At 54.2% G+C, this 13,246-nt stretch overlaps 1 protein-coding gene across 6 annotated transcripts; it reads left to right on the forward strand.

The window, feature by feature from the left end:
• The first annotated feature begins 412 nt into the window (after positions 1 to 412).
• Positions 413 to 13,015, forward strand: PCIF1 (phosphorylated CTD interacting factor 1). Of its 6 annotated transcripts, none has more exons than XM_017541271.2 (17): positions 413 to 872; positions 3,162 to 3,329; positions 4,662 to 4,807; positions 4,899 to 5,023; positions 6,140 to 6,277; positions 6,469 to 6,599; positions 6,715 to 6,869; positions 8,077 to 8,224; positions 8,320 to 8,403; positions 8,643 to 8,742; positions 9,844 to 10,006; positions 10,683 to 10,855; positions 11,000 to 11,086; positions 11,171 to 11,355; positions 12,047 to 12,140; positions 12,236 to 12,411; positions 12,514 to 13,015. In XM_017541271.2, the coding sequence occupies exons 3-17, from the start codon at positions 4,684 to 4,686 to the stop codon at positions 12,743 to 12,745; spliced, it is 2,115 nt and encodes a 704-aa protein (XP_017396760.1). In that variant the 5' UTR covers positions 413 to 872; positions 3,162 to 3,329; positions 4,662 to 4,683; the 3' UTR covers positions 12,746 to 13,015. The 6 variants fall into 6 exon arrangements, with proteins under 6 accessions (XP_017396760.1, XP_017396759.1, XP_037598936.1 ...); XM_017541270.2 differs by having other exon boundaries at positions 414 to 872; positions 4,665 to 4,807; positions 12,514 to 13,012; XM_037743008.1 differs by lacking the exon at positions 413 to 872 and adding an exon at positions 1,388 to 1,492 and having other exon boundaries at positions 12,514 to 12,745.
• The last annotated feature ends 231 nt before the right edge of the window (positions 13,016 to 13,246 follow it).

The raw sequence follows: 13,246 nt of genomic DNA on the forward strand, positions 1-13,246 counted from the left end.
AGTTCCCTGCCAGGCTACCCTCCGTAGCCGGCTTGAAGGCACAATGAGGCTTTGAACTGCAACTAATGGCCACAGATATGTCAGTGTTGGAAAGGCCCTATGATGCATTTGGTTGATTTCCCATCTTTGCCCCAAACCATCTCTAATACATGCCCCCGCAAGGCTAGTTTAAGTTCCTTCTACTCAAGAGCATTTACAGCTTGGGCTCGATGTGCATGTAGCCCGGGCATGGGGCAGGGCTGCATAACATTCCGACACCACGCAGCACAGAGGCCCAGAGAAGGCAGGAGACTGACCGGAAGTGGCAGAACCGCGCGGGTGCCAGGACCCAGGTCTCAGCTACGTAGGGAGCCTGCGTCACTAGGACTCCTCCTCTGGGCCGACCGCCGAGCCAAAGACCCCAGCAGGTTCTAAGACGGTCCCACGCCCCCTAATGCGCACGCTCAGTCCAGCCCCGCTGCGAACCGCCCACCAAGAGTCTGCGGCTCCTGCGGGTGTCCCCGCGGGGGAAACTGAGGCGGGGGCGTGCCAGTGAATTCATTCCTTCCTCAGTCCACCCCCAGGCCTACAGAGCTGTCTCCCCCTCCTTAGTGTCCCAAGGAACAGCAGGGGCAGGGACAGAACAGACGGGAGGAAGGGGAGGGGGCCGAAAGCAAGCTGGGTGTGAGAAGACAGCCGACCCTGCCACACTCAAGATGGCGGCGAGGCCGTGGCGCGGTCCCTCGGAGGCGGTACCAGCGCATGCGCAGCGCGGAGTCCCGGCCCGGGACACAAGATGGCGGCAGCGGCGCTGGGGAGGGCGAGGCGGAGGCGGCAAAACGGGCGGTCGAGCAGAGCGTGTAGCCGCGTCCCCTCGAGTCCGCTCCGGGCAGGTAAGAGTCCCAGAATGCCATGGTCCCGCAGAGAGCCGCGCCAGGGTCTGGGGATCCGAAGCCGAGCGGCGGCGGCCCCTCCGGCGCTTTCTCCTCGGGGCTGCCACTTGCCCCGGCTCTGTTGCCGCCGCCATCTTAGACCCGCGGGTGGGCAGCCGCGCCGGTAACCGAGGTGAGGGAGGTGGGCCTGGAGAGCCCAAGCAGAGCAGCCTCTAGAGTCCCTCCTCTGCCGCCGCCGCCACTGCCTTTGTGTCGGGCTCCGACTCTGAGTCGCCTCAGCCCGGGGGCGGGAGCGCGCGGCGGGGCGGGGGGCGGAGCCCGGGAGATGGGCCGGCGCGCGCGCGCCAAACAGCCCACCCCCACTGCGGGGTGGGGGGCGGGTAGGTGCGCGCGCGCGCTGGGGTTCGCCCTTCCTCGCCTTCGCGCGCTCTGGCGCCTGCGCACTTTGTTAGCCCTTTGACTCCGCCCTACTGGGCCGGAGAATTCTGACTGGTACATTGCGGAGATGGTCCCGCCCCTCCTTCTTCCAATCCCTGACTCGGACTCTGGTTTCTGGTGGGTTCCTCCGGTTGCGCAGATAGAGTTGTTTATCCTTGAACAGCGGTGATTCTCAAGCTTCGGTATGCGTGGGGGTCGGGAAGCCACAGGATAAATAAAAACCTTATCTTAAGAGCAGTTATGTCTTACTCAGAGCGCACAATACTGGACTCTACGCATAGCGGTCGAGTGATTCCGGTTTATAAGCCGGAAAGCAGAAGAAGGGCCCCGAATCCGGGTCTGTCCAACTCCAGGGCTGCTGCTTTGGTCACAGACCTGCGGCACTCAAGTCACATGGGAAATTAAAAATGGTTTTAATCGCAAAAAATGGGTAAATTTTTTCAAATGGCGTGAAAAAAATGAGTCATCCTGTCTCCAGTCACTCTTAGGGCGCGTTTTAAAAATGCTAATTCTTGGGTGCCTCCCCTCCGTATTTCTGGCTCCCGATATGCGCAGTGAGGCACAGGAGTCTGAAAATATGTATATTTTACAAACTCCGAGATGATTCTGATGCACAGCTGGCTCTGGAAATGCTGCAGTGTCCCCATTCAGCCTCACACAAGCTGTGCCGCTTGTGCGTAATCTGCAAAGTTCATCTACCCGGTGCATCAATACCACAGGATGTTTTGGGAAAAATATTTTTCAATAAAGGCAAGCAAGATATGTCACATAATGTGTTTGCATGTTTTTATTTTTTGCAAGACATTCAGAGCGTGTCTTTCACTTGCTATGGGAGGCTTGCGATTGTGCCCCCAGATCAATGATATGTATGTATGTTGATTTTTCTCTGGTCTAAGGGTACTTTATTTTTTAAGAGGTGAGGTCTTGCCCTGTCACCCAGGCTGAAGCACAGTGGCATGAACATACCTTACTGTAGCCTCGAACTCCTGGGCCCAGGTGACCCTTACATTTCAGCTTCCTGATAGCTGGGATTGGAGGTGCAATTTTTTTTTTTTTTTTTTTTTGGGCCGAGCGCACTGGCTTACACCTGTAATCCCAGCACTTTGGGAGGCTGAGTGGATCACTTGAGGCAGCTGGATCACTTGAGGTCAGGACGGCCTGGCCAACATGGTGAAACCCTGTCTCTACTAAAAATACAAAAAATTAGCCAGGTGTGGTTCTGCACGCCAGTAATCCCAGCTACTCGGGGGGCTGAGACAGGAGAATCGCTTGAACCCAGGAGGTGGAGGTTGCAGTGGGATTGTGCCTTGCACTCCAGCCTGGGTGACAGAGCGAGACTCCCAACTCAAAAAATAAAAAAATTTTAAAAAACAAAAAACTGACCAAGTAAAAAACTTTGTTGTAGAGCTGGGGTCTCAGTATGTTGCTGAGGCAACTTCTGGCCTCAATAAATCCTCCCACCCCAGTTCCCAAGTTGCTGGAGCCACTGTGCCCAGCCTAAGGGTGCTTGAGTTGGCAGGACTGCCTATAGAGTTTGTGGGGCTCAGGGTAGAGAATGAAAACGTGGGCTCCTTTTTAAAAAGTTATTAAAAATGTTAAGACAGTGACCGCAGAGCTTTAAACCCAACTCGGGGCTTTCCTGAATGTGGGGACCTGTGCAGCCGCACAGGCCCATGAAAGCAAACCTTATTGGTAACATTTTCATCCCCGGTGTTCCTTCATCCCATTCCCGGTGTGTCCTGCCCTGCCCTGGAGGCTCCAAACTTGCTCTTTGTTTTTGCTCCTCTTGTTGTACCTGCTCTGCAGCATCCCACAGGTCGGTGACTCTCCATTTTCCTATTTGCTCTCCAGCTGCTGATGCAAGGAATCCCCTGGGGCCCCGTTCACTCTACTGCTGACCAGCCCATCCGCCTGTGCTGAGTCTTCCTGCAGGCCTTTCCTCGCCTCTGTGGGACCCTGTGGGGGTCCATCCGGCTGGAGAAGAAAACCCTCTCATGCTAGTGTTGCAGACCTCAGAGGGTGAGAGAAAGGGGGGACTTCAGTCTTGAAACTTGTGGGCTCAGCCCCCAGGGCACCAGGAATTCTTCCTACGTAGAGAATCAAGGCAGCTTTTTTTCTTACCTTGGCCAGTGGTTCTCAACCTTTCTGTTATCAAGGCCCTTATTATTGTACATATGTCCTTTTGCCCCCTGCATTTTTATCTGCCAAACTGTACCGCTGGAGGAACCATTCACTTTTCCCTTTCTCAGTTAACAAAGACTACTGTGACGGAGTGTGCAATAAAATCAGTGTCCCAATGATTTCTATGATGTCTTCAACAACCAATCAGAGCTTCTGATCAGCATGAGATAATCACTGTGACCACAATGAGTTGATAAAATGTCAGCATGAAAAGATAACTGATGTTTAAGCCTGCCTTGTGGTCTTGTGGATAAAAGTTTGATGTCTTTTGGGTGGTGTGACTTACAGAAAACAGTTCTATCTCAGCCCCAGGCCAGAAGCACCTGAGGCTCATGCTGGGTTTGCTTTGGGTGGGGGAGGAGGGAATACAGATCTGAAGGAACTGGCCTCCCTGCTGGTTCTTACAGTAAATATCCACCTGGGGATTATGAAGGGCTGAATTAGTCCTTCTCGGTTGCATTGGTTCTTTTAGCAACAGATTGCTTCCTGCTGTGTAGTGTAAAATAAGGTGGCCAATTAGATTCCATGCCCTTCCCTAGTGTGCTTTGTTCCTTTTAGATTTTACTGGATGGGAGCATAAAATCCCATCTCCTACTGAGAGTTGTTACTATTCCTTCTTGTGGGAATCGCTTTTTAAGGGCAGATCCTGTTGGTCTTGTTTGCTGCTCTTGCTGCTTTGTAAATATTTGCAGAATCAATAGTGCTCCTGTTGGGTTCAGGTCCTGTGCTGAGCTGCAGAGAGCTGAGTTGGACCAATTCCTATTCCTGGAAGTTCTAACAGTTTAGTGTAGAGAGAAACTCAGATGACAGACCAGACCATCTGAGTGAGTGCTAAGATAGAGTTGTTCATGGCCCTGAGGAGGGGCTCTGACAACTTGGCCCGGGGAGGGGAGAGTCAAGGAAGGCTTCCTGAAGGATGTGAACCCTACAGCAAGCCAGGCAGAGAAGAGGGGGAGGGGCATCTTAGGCAGAGGAAGCAGCAGGAGTGCACCCATTGAACAGCTGTAGTTGCAATTAGATCCCAGGGCTGCTGCTGTGGCACCATGCTGGCCCTTTAGGATAGGACCCTATTGGATTTCTCCATATCCGTGGGTGGTCACTGGGGCCCCTGGGTGGATTGTAATTGGCAGGTGAGGGGTTGGAGCTGACAGTCTTCGGTCCTCTGTGTGGCAGGTCCTGTGTGGGTGCGGAAATGGCCAATGAGAATCACGGCAGCCCCCGGGAGGAAGCGTCCCTGCTGAGTCACTCCCCGGGCACCTCCAATCAGAGCCAGCCCTGTTCTCCAAAGCCAATCCGTCTGGTGCAGGACCTCCCAGGTACTGAGGGAAAGCAGCAGTGGGGTGGTGGGGTAGGAAGGGCACCCTGGGAGCAGCCCTGACCCTGGTTGGGCCCCATGCCTGTTTGCAGAGGAGCTGGTGCATGCAGGCTGGGAGAAGTGCTGGAGCCGGAGGGAGAATCGTCCCTACTACTTCAACCGATTCACCAACCAGTCCCTGTGGGAGATGCCCGTGCTGGGGCAGCACGATGTGATTGTGAGTGCCAGCCTAGGGTGGGGGTCTCAGAGTGGCCTCTGGCACCTGGGCCTTCCCCAGATGTACCCTGAACAGTTGTTCAGTGCCCAGCCCTGTGCTGGCACTTGCATATACAATGACAAGCAAGACAGACACAGCCCCTGCCCTCATGGAACATACACTCGGTAGACTGACAGGTAAACATGGTTGTGCAGCTGCTGCACGGTGGGCACTGTGCAATGATGCAGGAATGAACAACACAGACTTGCTCCCTGCCATCGCAGAGCACCCACAGGCTGCCAGGAGACCGTGCAGTTACAGTTGTGGTCCTCGTATGAGGAGTAGTGTTAGAGGACATCAGGATCCTGACCTACTCTGGGGAGGGAAGGAGACAGGAAAAGCTCTGAGAGTGAGTGTTTAAGTGAGCAGGTTAGCAAGTGAGTGGGAAGGAAAAGAACATTCTAGGATCTGGCATGTCAGTGTGACAGGAAGTACAGGCATGGGCTGTCTGGTGGGAACATGGGCTTTTGGGTTCATCTCAGCTGGGGCAGCATTTCTTTACTAGGCACAGTCGAGACAGTTGGCATCTCCGTTTTGCAGGTGAAGACATTGAGGTTCACAGATGGGGAACAGCTGGCCCAAGACCTCAGTTAGTAGTAGGCAGAGCAGGACGCACAGCTGATGTGAGTTCAGGCCCACACCACTCACCACCATACATTCTGTCAGCGTTACCAAGAGTCCCATCTGCGGGGACTTGCTTTTCACAACAATAAGCAGTTTTGAGTTTTTCCTTTATTCCTGACTTTCACTCTGTTCTTGAGGAAAATAATGTGTAATGAGCACTGATCTTGTGCCAGATGCCTTGTTAAGCAAGTCATATTCACTGACTCATTTAATTTCAGTGGTGATGTAGGGCTTAGCACGGCCATTCTGAAAGTAAAACAGGAAGGGTAGTAGCACACCCGGTCACAGTTGCAAGTTGCAGGCAGAACTGGAGCCATGTTCTCTGCCTGTATCCCAGCCCCTCTGCTCTTCTCTAAGGAGTAGGAGCAGGGGTGGGAGGGCGTGAGGATTCAATGTCCTGGGGCCCTTAAGCCACTGGCTCTGGTTGCAACTCTGCTGGTCTCCCTCCACCAGTCGGACCCTTTGGGGCTGAATGCGACCCCACTGCCCCAAGACTCAAGCTTGGTGGAAACCCCCCCGGCTGAGAACAAGCCCAGAAAGCGGCAGCTCTCGGAAGAGCAGCCAAGCGGCAATGGTGTGAAGAAGCCCAAGGTGAGTGTCTGCAGCCAGGAACCATCTGCTGAGTGGCCAGCTCAGACAGGAAGCCCACAGGCTCCCTGCAGGGGCTGGGCATCGGCAGGCTGGCCAGGAGGGGGGCCCGGGACACGGTTCACTAGGTGTGCACCGTTGGATGGAGCCTCTCTGGTAAATCTGACCTGACACCTTTGTGACTTTCGCTACAGATTGAAATCCCCGTGACACCCACGGGCCAGTCGGTGCCCAGCTCCCCCAGTGTCCCAGGAACCCCAACACTGAAGATGTGGGGTACATCCCCTGAAGATAAACAGCAGGCAGCTCTCCTCCGACCCACTGAGTGAGTCCCTGCTGATTGGCTTGGGGCCACCCATTGCTAATGCCAGCCTGTCCGGGACTGTAGGGTGTGGCATGGGTGGGCAGGGCATCCTCATCACTACTCTCTCTGCCCCAAGGGTCTACTGGGACCTGGACATCCAGACCAATGCTGTCATCAAGCACCGAGGACCTTCAGAGGTGCTGCCCCCGCACCCCGAGGTGGAGCTGCTCCGCTCTCAGCTTATCCTGAAGCTTCGACAGCACTACCGGGAGCTGTGCCAGCAGCGAGAGGGTACCTGCCTCTGGGACATGGCCTCCTTTATTTTCACCCACCTTTAGCAAGAGCCAGGCTTGGCCAGGCCAGCTTGGGGATGGCAGAGTGGGGGCCAGTGGTGAGCCATGATCATGCTACTGCATTCCAGCCTGAGTGACAAAGCAAGATCCTGTTTCAAAAAAACAAGAGTATCTATACCTTAGGATTATCACAAGGAGTAAGTGAAATGGATAAGTATTCTTTTTTTTAATTTTTTTTTTTTTTTTTTAAAGATGGGGTTTCACCACGTTGGTTGGGCTGGTCTTGAACTCCCGACCTCAAGTGATCTGCCCGCCTTGGCCTCCAAAGTGCTTGGATTACAGGCGTGAGCCACCACGCCCGGCCATGGATAAGTATTAAATAAAATTTAGTTTTTAATTTTTTTAAGAGGATCTCGCAGTGTTGCCCAGGTGTGTCTTGAACTTCTGGGCTCAAGCCATCTGCTTGGCTTGGCCTCCCACAGTGCTGCAATTACAGGTGTGAGCCACTATGCCTGGCCTAGTTTCTAATTCTTTTTTTTTTTTTTAAGATGGGGTTTCACCATGTTGGCCAGTGTGGCCTTGAACTCCTGACCTGGTGATCCACCCGCCTTGGCCTCCCAAAGTGCTGGGATTACAGGCATGAGCTACCGCACCCAGCCTCTAATTCTTAACGATTAGTAAATAAACCTGTTTAACTTTGCTCAAATACACAATCCTCTGGCTTCTCTCTTCTTTATTTTTTTACATTATATAATATTTTCTATTCTTTTCTTTTGAGACAAAGTCTTGCTCTGTCACCCAGGTTGGAGTGCAATGGTGCGACCACAGCTTCAACCACCTGGGTTTTAGTGATCCTCCCACCTCAGCCCCTCGAGTAGCTGAGATGCCCAGTTAATTTTTTTTTTTTTTTGTAGAAACAGGGTCCCTGTTGCCCATGCTGGTCTCGAACTCCTGGGCTCAAGCGATCCTTCTACCTTAGTCTTCCAAAGTGCTGAGGTTACAGGTGTGAGCCACTACACCTGGCTACTTACTAACACTATAAAACTAGTGATTTTTAGAATATATTTTGGGAAATACAGCCTAGAAGCCTCTGAAGTGGGACTGTGTCTTACTCACTGCTGAATGCGGTGCTTCCTCTATGTGCCAAGCTCCAAGTGGGACTGCTTGACTAAATCCAGGCCTTTAGCAGCTCTCCTGTCCTCCAGGCATTGAGCCTCCACGGGAGTCTTTCAACCGCTGGATGCTGGAGCGCAAGGTGGTGGACAAAGGCTCTGACCCCCTGTTGCCCAGCAACTGCGAACCAATCGTGTCACCTTCCATGTTTCGTGAAATCATGAACGACATTCCCATCAGGTATAGCCCCACAGCTGGGGATGACCCTGGGCCATTTGGTTTCTGTGCCCAGTCACATATAGAAGGTCTCTAACTCTGCCCACTCTCTAATGCAGGTTATCCCGAATCAAGTTCCGGGAGGAAGCCAAGCGCCTGCTCTTTAAATATGCGGAGGCCGCCAGGCGGCTCATCGAGTCCAGGTTTGCCTCTGTTTCCTGCCTCAGGAAAGATGGGTCTGTGATCAAAGTGGGAGGTCATAGGCCATCTGGCCCAGTCTCATGCAGGGCTGTCATTGCTCTTGGTGGCAGAAGTGGGGCCAGCTCCCAAAGGCAGAACAAGGGCTGCAATGTAAGCCTAGGGCTTGATTCCCAGGAAGCCCATGAAGTGGGACGAGGAGGGTGGAGCCAAGCCATTCCTTTCTTGCGCCCTTGACTAGCAGGAGTGCATCCCCCGACAGTAGGAAGGTGGTCAAATGGAATGTGGAAGACACCTTTAGCTGGCTTCGGAAGGACCACTCAGCCTCCAAGGAGGACTACATGGTGAGTGGGCCCCTGGGTGAGGAGGCCAGTTTTAGGGCTCTGTGGCCACTTTCTCCAGGAAGCCTACTCTGCCTGTCCAGGCTGGGCCAGGCCTCCCCCAGTGGCCTCCTCTTGTGCAGTACGGCAGACCTTTGATGTTCGTCAGTCCCCAAACTTATGACTGGGGAGATGTTTCTCTAGGCGCCTGGCTTTCTCCCAAAGAACATTTCCGTTAACAATCTTAATGGAATCTTATGCTTGGCCACACACCACATGTAGCTGCCTTTCAACCTAATAAATGTTCAGCATCTCCCTTGAGTAGAGTTTTGGAAACAGATTGACGGCCTGCTTTTTCTTGGGTGTGTGTGTTCATATCATAGTTAAGAACTGCCATCAGATTCAATTCCCTACTCTTAATGTGTCCAAAACAATTCTGTTTTCTGGCCAAAACCTATCACTTCTTAAACCTCTCCACCAGCACTAGCAATGGGCTTTCTTTTCAGGACCATATTTCACAAGAGACAAGGTTTCGCACTTCACGATAGTAACTGTGTACTTGACACGTAGAGAGTGACAAAGGTAGGTGTACTCACTAGCCAGAGTGACTCATTCTCACTCTTCAGTTTTACACGTGTGATTCAGCAAAATTACAAGTCCCGACAGTCATCTTTGCAAGTAACTAAAAGCTCAAATCTCAAGTCTGCAGCAGCCAAGCACCCTGTTTTGTAATTGTCTTTCCCCGATAGACTGCAAACACTGTAAGCTGGGACCGTGCTGGTTTGTCTGGTTTTTCAGTAATTATCATGGGATCTGGCAGTGTAACCCCAACAAAAGCTACTGGCATTTATTGTACAATTACTGTAAGCCAGACGCTTGGTAAGCCCTTAAGGGAAATGATCACATTTAATATTCAAACTGCCCTGTTAGGTATCTTGTGTCCCCTTGACACCTGAGGAATAAGATTCAGAGAAGCCAGGGGATTTGTCCAAGTAACACAGCTAGTCAGCGGCAGAGCTGGTTCAGAACAAGGACTGCTGGACTCCAGCAGCCCTGTGCTTACCTGCTAGCCAGCTGAACCCCTCTGGCCTCCACTAGTGCCCTGATCCAGAATGTCTCCTCCAGGATCGCCTGGAGCACCTGCGGAGGCAGTGTGGCCCCCACGTCTCAGCTGCAGCCAAGGACTCCGTGGAAGGCATCTGTAGTAAGATCTACCACATCTCCCTGGAGTACGTCAAACGGATCCGAGAGAAGCACCTTGCCATCCTCAAGGAAAACAACATCTCAGGTAGGGGAAAGGTGGAGCAGGAGGGCAGCTGTGATGCCGTGAGCCGTGTGCCCTGATGGAAGGGACAAATGAGGCCGAGCCTCAAGGCCAGGGGCTGGTTTGGGGCAGAACCTGCTGTGTCCTTTGGCTGGACTTTTCTGGGAAACAGGGAGAAGTGATAAAGGGAGAACCAGATGGTGGTGGTGAAAGGCTGGGAGCTGTAGTTAGGTGTACCTGAGTTTACATCCGTTCTCTGCAAGCCTCACCTTCCCCAGACTGAAGTATAGCACCTGGTGGTAGGATTGTGTGAGTACTCACAGGTAACTCAAACCGCTTGGCCCAGAAGGATCCCCAAATAAGGGATCATCACGATTACGATGATGGAGATGCAGTTCTTGTACGTCTGCCGGACAGCAGGACCCCTAGCCCTGAGCCTACTTGCCATCCAGCCCCAAGGCACAACAGATGGGGGCCTGCTTCAGTACTGAGGGTGTTGACACAGGCCACCAGTTTCTGCCCCAGCCATTTGCTTGGCTGGTTTCTTTTTATGGCTTTTTCTTCCCTTTTTACTGAAATGGGCAATGGTATACTGATCTGTGGGATGGGACTTCCCTCTCTTGGTGCAAAGCATGTGGCACACAGCAGCTGCAGCGTGAGAATGAGCAGTGTGGTCCCTCACTGCTCTCCCTGCCCACAGAGGAGGTGGAGGCCCCTGAGGTGGAGCCCCGCCTGGTGTACTGCTACCCAGTCCGGCTGGCTGTGTCTGCACCCCCCATGCCCAGTGTGGAGATGCACATGGAGAACAACGTGGTCTGCATCCGGTATAAGGGAGAGATGGTCAAGGTCAGCCGCAACTACTTCAGCAAGCTGGTAAGGGCTGGGGGAGGAAGGCCTTAGCTGATGGATGAGTCGGGGCCTGGGATCTTTCCTGGGCAGTCTCTCCAGCAAGAGGCCAGTGATGGGGACATGAGGGAGCACTGCTGAAGGCTACTCCTCTCTTGTCCCACCCCACAGTGGCTCCTTTACCGCTATAGCTGCATTGATGACTCTGCCTTTGAGAGGTTCCTGCCCCGGGTCTGGTGTCTTCTCCGACGGTACCAGGTACAGGCCTGGGGCAGCAGGGAGGGCTCCCCAGGAAGAAACAGAGAGGCTGAGCCCCAGGTGCTGACTGTGACCACTCTGCAGATGATGTTCGGCGTGGGCCTCTATGAGGGGACTGGCCTGCAGGGATCGCTGCCTGTGCACGTCTTTGAGGCCCTCCACCGCCTCTTCAGCGTCAGCTTCGAGTGCTTTGCCTCACCTCTCAACTGCTACTTCCGCCAGTACTGTTCTGCCTTCCCCGACACAGATGGCTACTTTGGCTCCCGCGGGTGAGAGCCAGGGGCTACCCTTTACCCAGGCCAGCGAGGTGGTCTCCAGGCCACAGGGCCCACCTTAGCTGACTGCTTCCTGGGCTGTAGCATCAGGCAGGCTTGGGTAGAGTCCCTGCCTCCACCTCTTACCAAATATGTGACCTTGGACGTGTTGCTTAACTTCTGGGAGCCTGAGCTTTTCTGGCTCTGGGAAGGCATGTGACACCCCTAACCCGGCCTGTGGGTTTCTCAGTGAGTCAGCTCAGGGTAGAATAGGAACACGTGGTCCCAGGCCCTGAGAGGAGTGAGAAATGGGGCCACAGACCTCAGAGGCCTTACAAACTAGGGGTGCAGGTGAGCAGACGAGAGAAGGTAATGCTGTTTCCAGGAGGAAGAATGGCTAGGACCTCCAGGTCCAGAGCTCAGCAGCCGGGGGTCTTGGGTGCAGCTTCTGCTGTGGTGGTGGCCGGCTCAGAGCTGGATCCCAATTCCAGCTTGGTGAACACGGGCATCCCAGCCTGAGCCTCCTTCACTGTCCTCATCCATTCAGTGCAGATGATCACGCCTTATGCCACAATGAATTTGGGTGAATGCTGGCCTCTGGCCAGGCCATCTCTTCAGTGTGGTTGCCTAGGGTTGGGGGTGGTACCTGTTTCTGGTTGAGGGACTGGGTCCTGATGGGACTTAGAATGCTCACTCCTGTCCCCAGGCCCTGCCTAGACTTTGCTCCACTGAGTGGTTCATTTGAGGCCAACCCTCCCTTCTGCGAGGAGCTCATGGATGCCATGGTCTCTCACTTTGAGGTGGGTACACTGCGAGGGTGAGGGGTGGACAACAGGCAGGATTGCCAGCAACCTGGGAGGCAGCCCTGACGCCCACCCTGTGTCCCCTCCCACAGAAACTGCTTGAGGGCTCACTGGAGCCCCTGTCCTTCATCGTGTTCATCCCTGAGTGGCGGGAACCCCCCACACCAGCTCTCACCCGCATGGAGCAGAGCCGCTTCAAACGCCACCAGCTGGTCCTGCCTGCCTTTGAACATGAGTACCGCAGTGGCTCCCAGCACATCTGCAAGAAGTGGGTGCCAGGGAGGGCAGGGGAAAGAGGCTGGGCTGGTCAGGCTGGGCTGACCAGGCCAGGCCCAGCCCCACCCTGAGCCGTCATTGCCTTTGCCCACAGGGAGGAAATGCATTACAAGGCTGTCCACAACACGGCCGTGCTCTTCCTGCAGAATGACCCTGGCTTTGCCAAGTGGGGGCCGACGCCTGAACGGCTGCAGGAGCTGAGCACTGCCTACCGGCAGTCAGGCCGCAGCCACAGCTCTGGTTCTTCGTCATCATCCTCCTCGGAGGCCAAGGACCGGGACTTGGGCCGTGAGCAGGGCCCCAGCCGCGAGCCTCACCCCACTTAACATACCCTGCGGGGAGGAGGAGCCCCAGGGGTGCTTGTCTGGACTGCTAGGACTTGGGGCCCCTGGGGTGGCAGCGAGACCCCAGCTGTCACTGATAATACGGAAATTCTGGCTTTGCCAAGGCTCCCCTCCCTGCCCATCCCCAACTCCTCACCTCAGAATCCTTCCAAGTCCCGTGTATATAGGTCCTGATGCCTTCCCAACCCCACTCCTCAGCCTGTTCCCACCTTGTTTCATTTGTAAAAGGAAATACAGAAACCCCCCCAAGAATGTGTGAGGGTCTTGAGGGCAGAGAAGGCTTAGGCAGCTGGAGCTACTTCTGGGACCACACTCCCTTTCCTCCAAGCATCTCCTTTTCATGGCCCCTGGGGTCTCACAGCTGGGTCCTTGGTGGCCTCTGCCTGTGCTCAGCAGGTCTAAAGAGTCCAAGGCCCTGCATCCCCTAGTTCCAAACCCCCCCAGCAGGGCCTGCATGAATACCCCTGGGGATCAGAGCACGGG

The sequence above is a fragment of the Cebus imitator genome, unplaced genomic scaffold (assembly GCF_001604975.1).
Source record: "Cebus imitator isolate Cc_AM_T3 unplaced genomic scaffold, Cebus_imitator-1.0 Scaffold132, whole genome shotgun sequence".
NCBI lineage: Eukaryota > Metazoa > Chordata > Mammalia > Primates > Cebidae > Cebus > Cebus imitator.

What these genes read in the sequence shown, in the direction of transcription:
- PCIF1 (XM_017541271.2), top strand. Translation starts at nt 4,684, where the DNA reads ATGGCCAATGAGAATCACGGCAGCCCCCGGGAGGAAGCGTCCCTGCTG. An exon ending in ATGAACGACATTCCCATCAG is followed by an intron (nt 8,225 to 8,319) that starts GTATAGCCCCAC and finishes TCTCTAATGCAG; the next exon opens with GTTATCCCGAATCAAGTTCC. An exon ending in GCAACTACTTCAGCAAGCTG is followed by an intron (nt 10,856 to 10,999) that starts GTAAGGGCTGGG and finishes CCCACCCCACAG; the next exon opens with TGGCTCCTTTACCGCTATAG.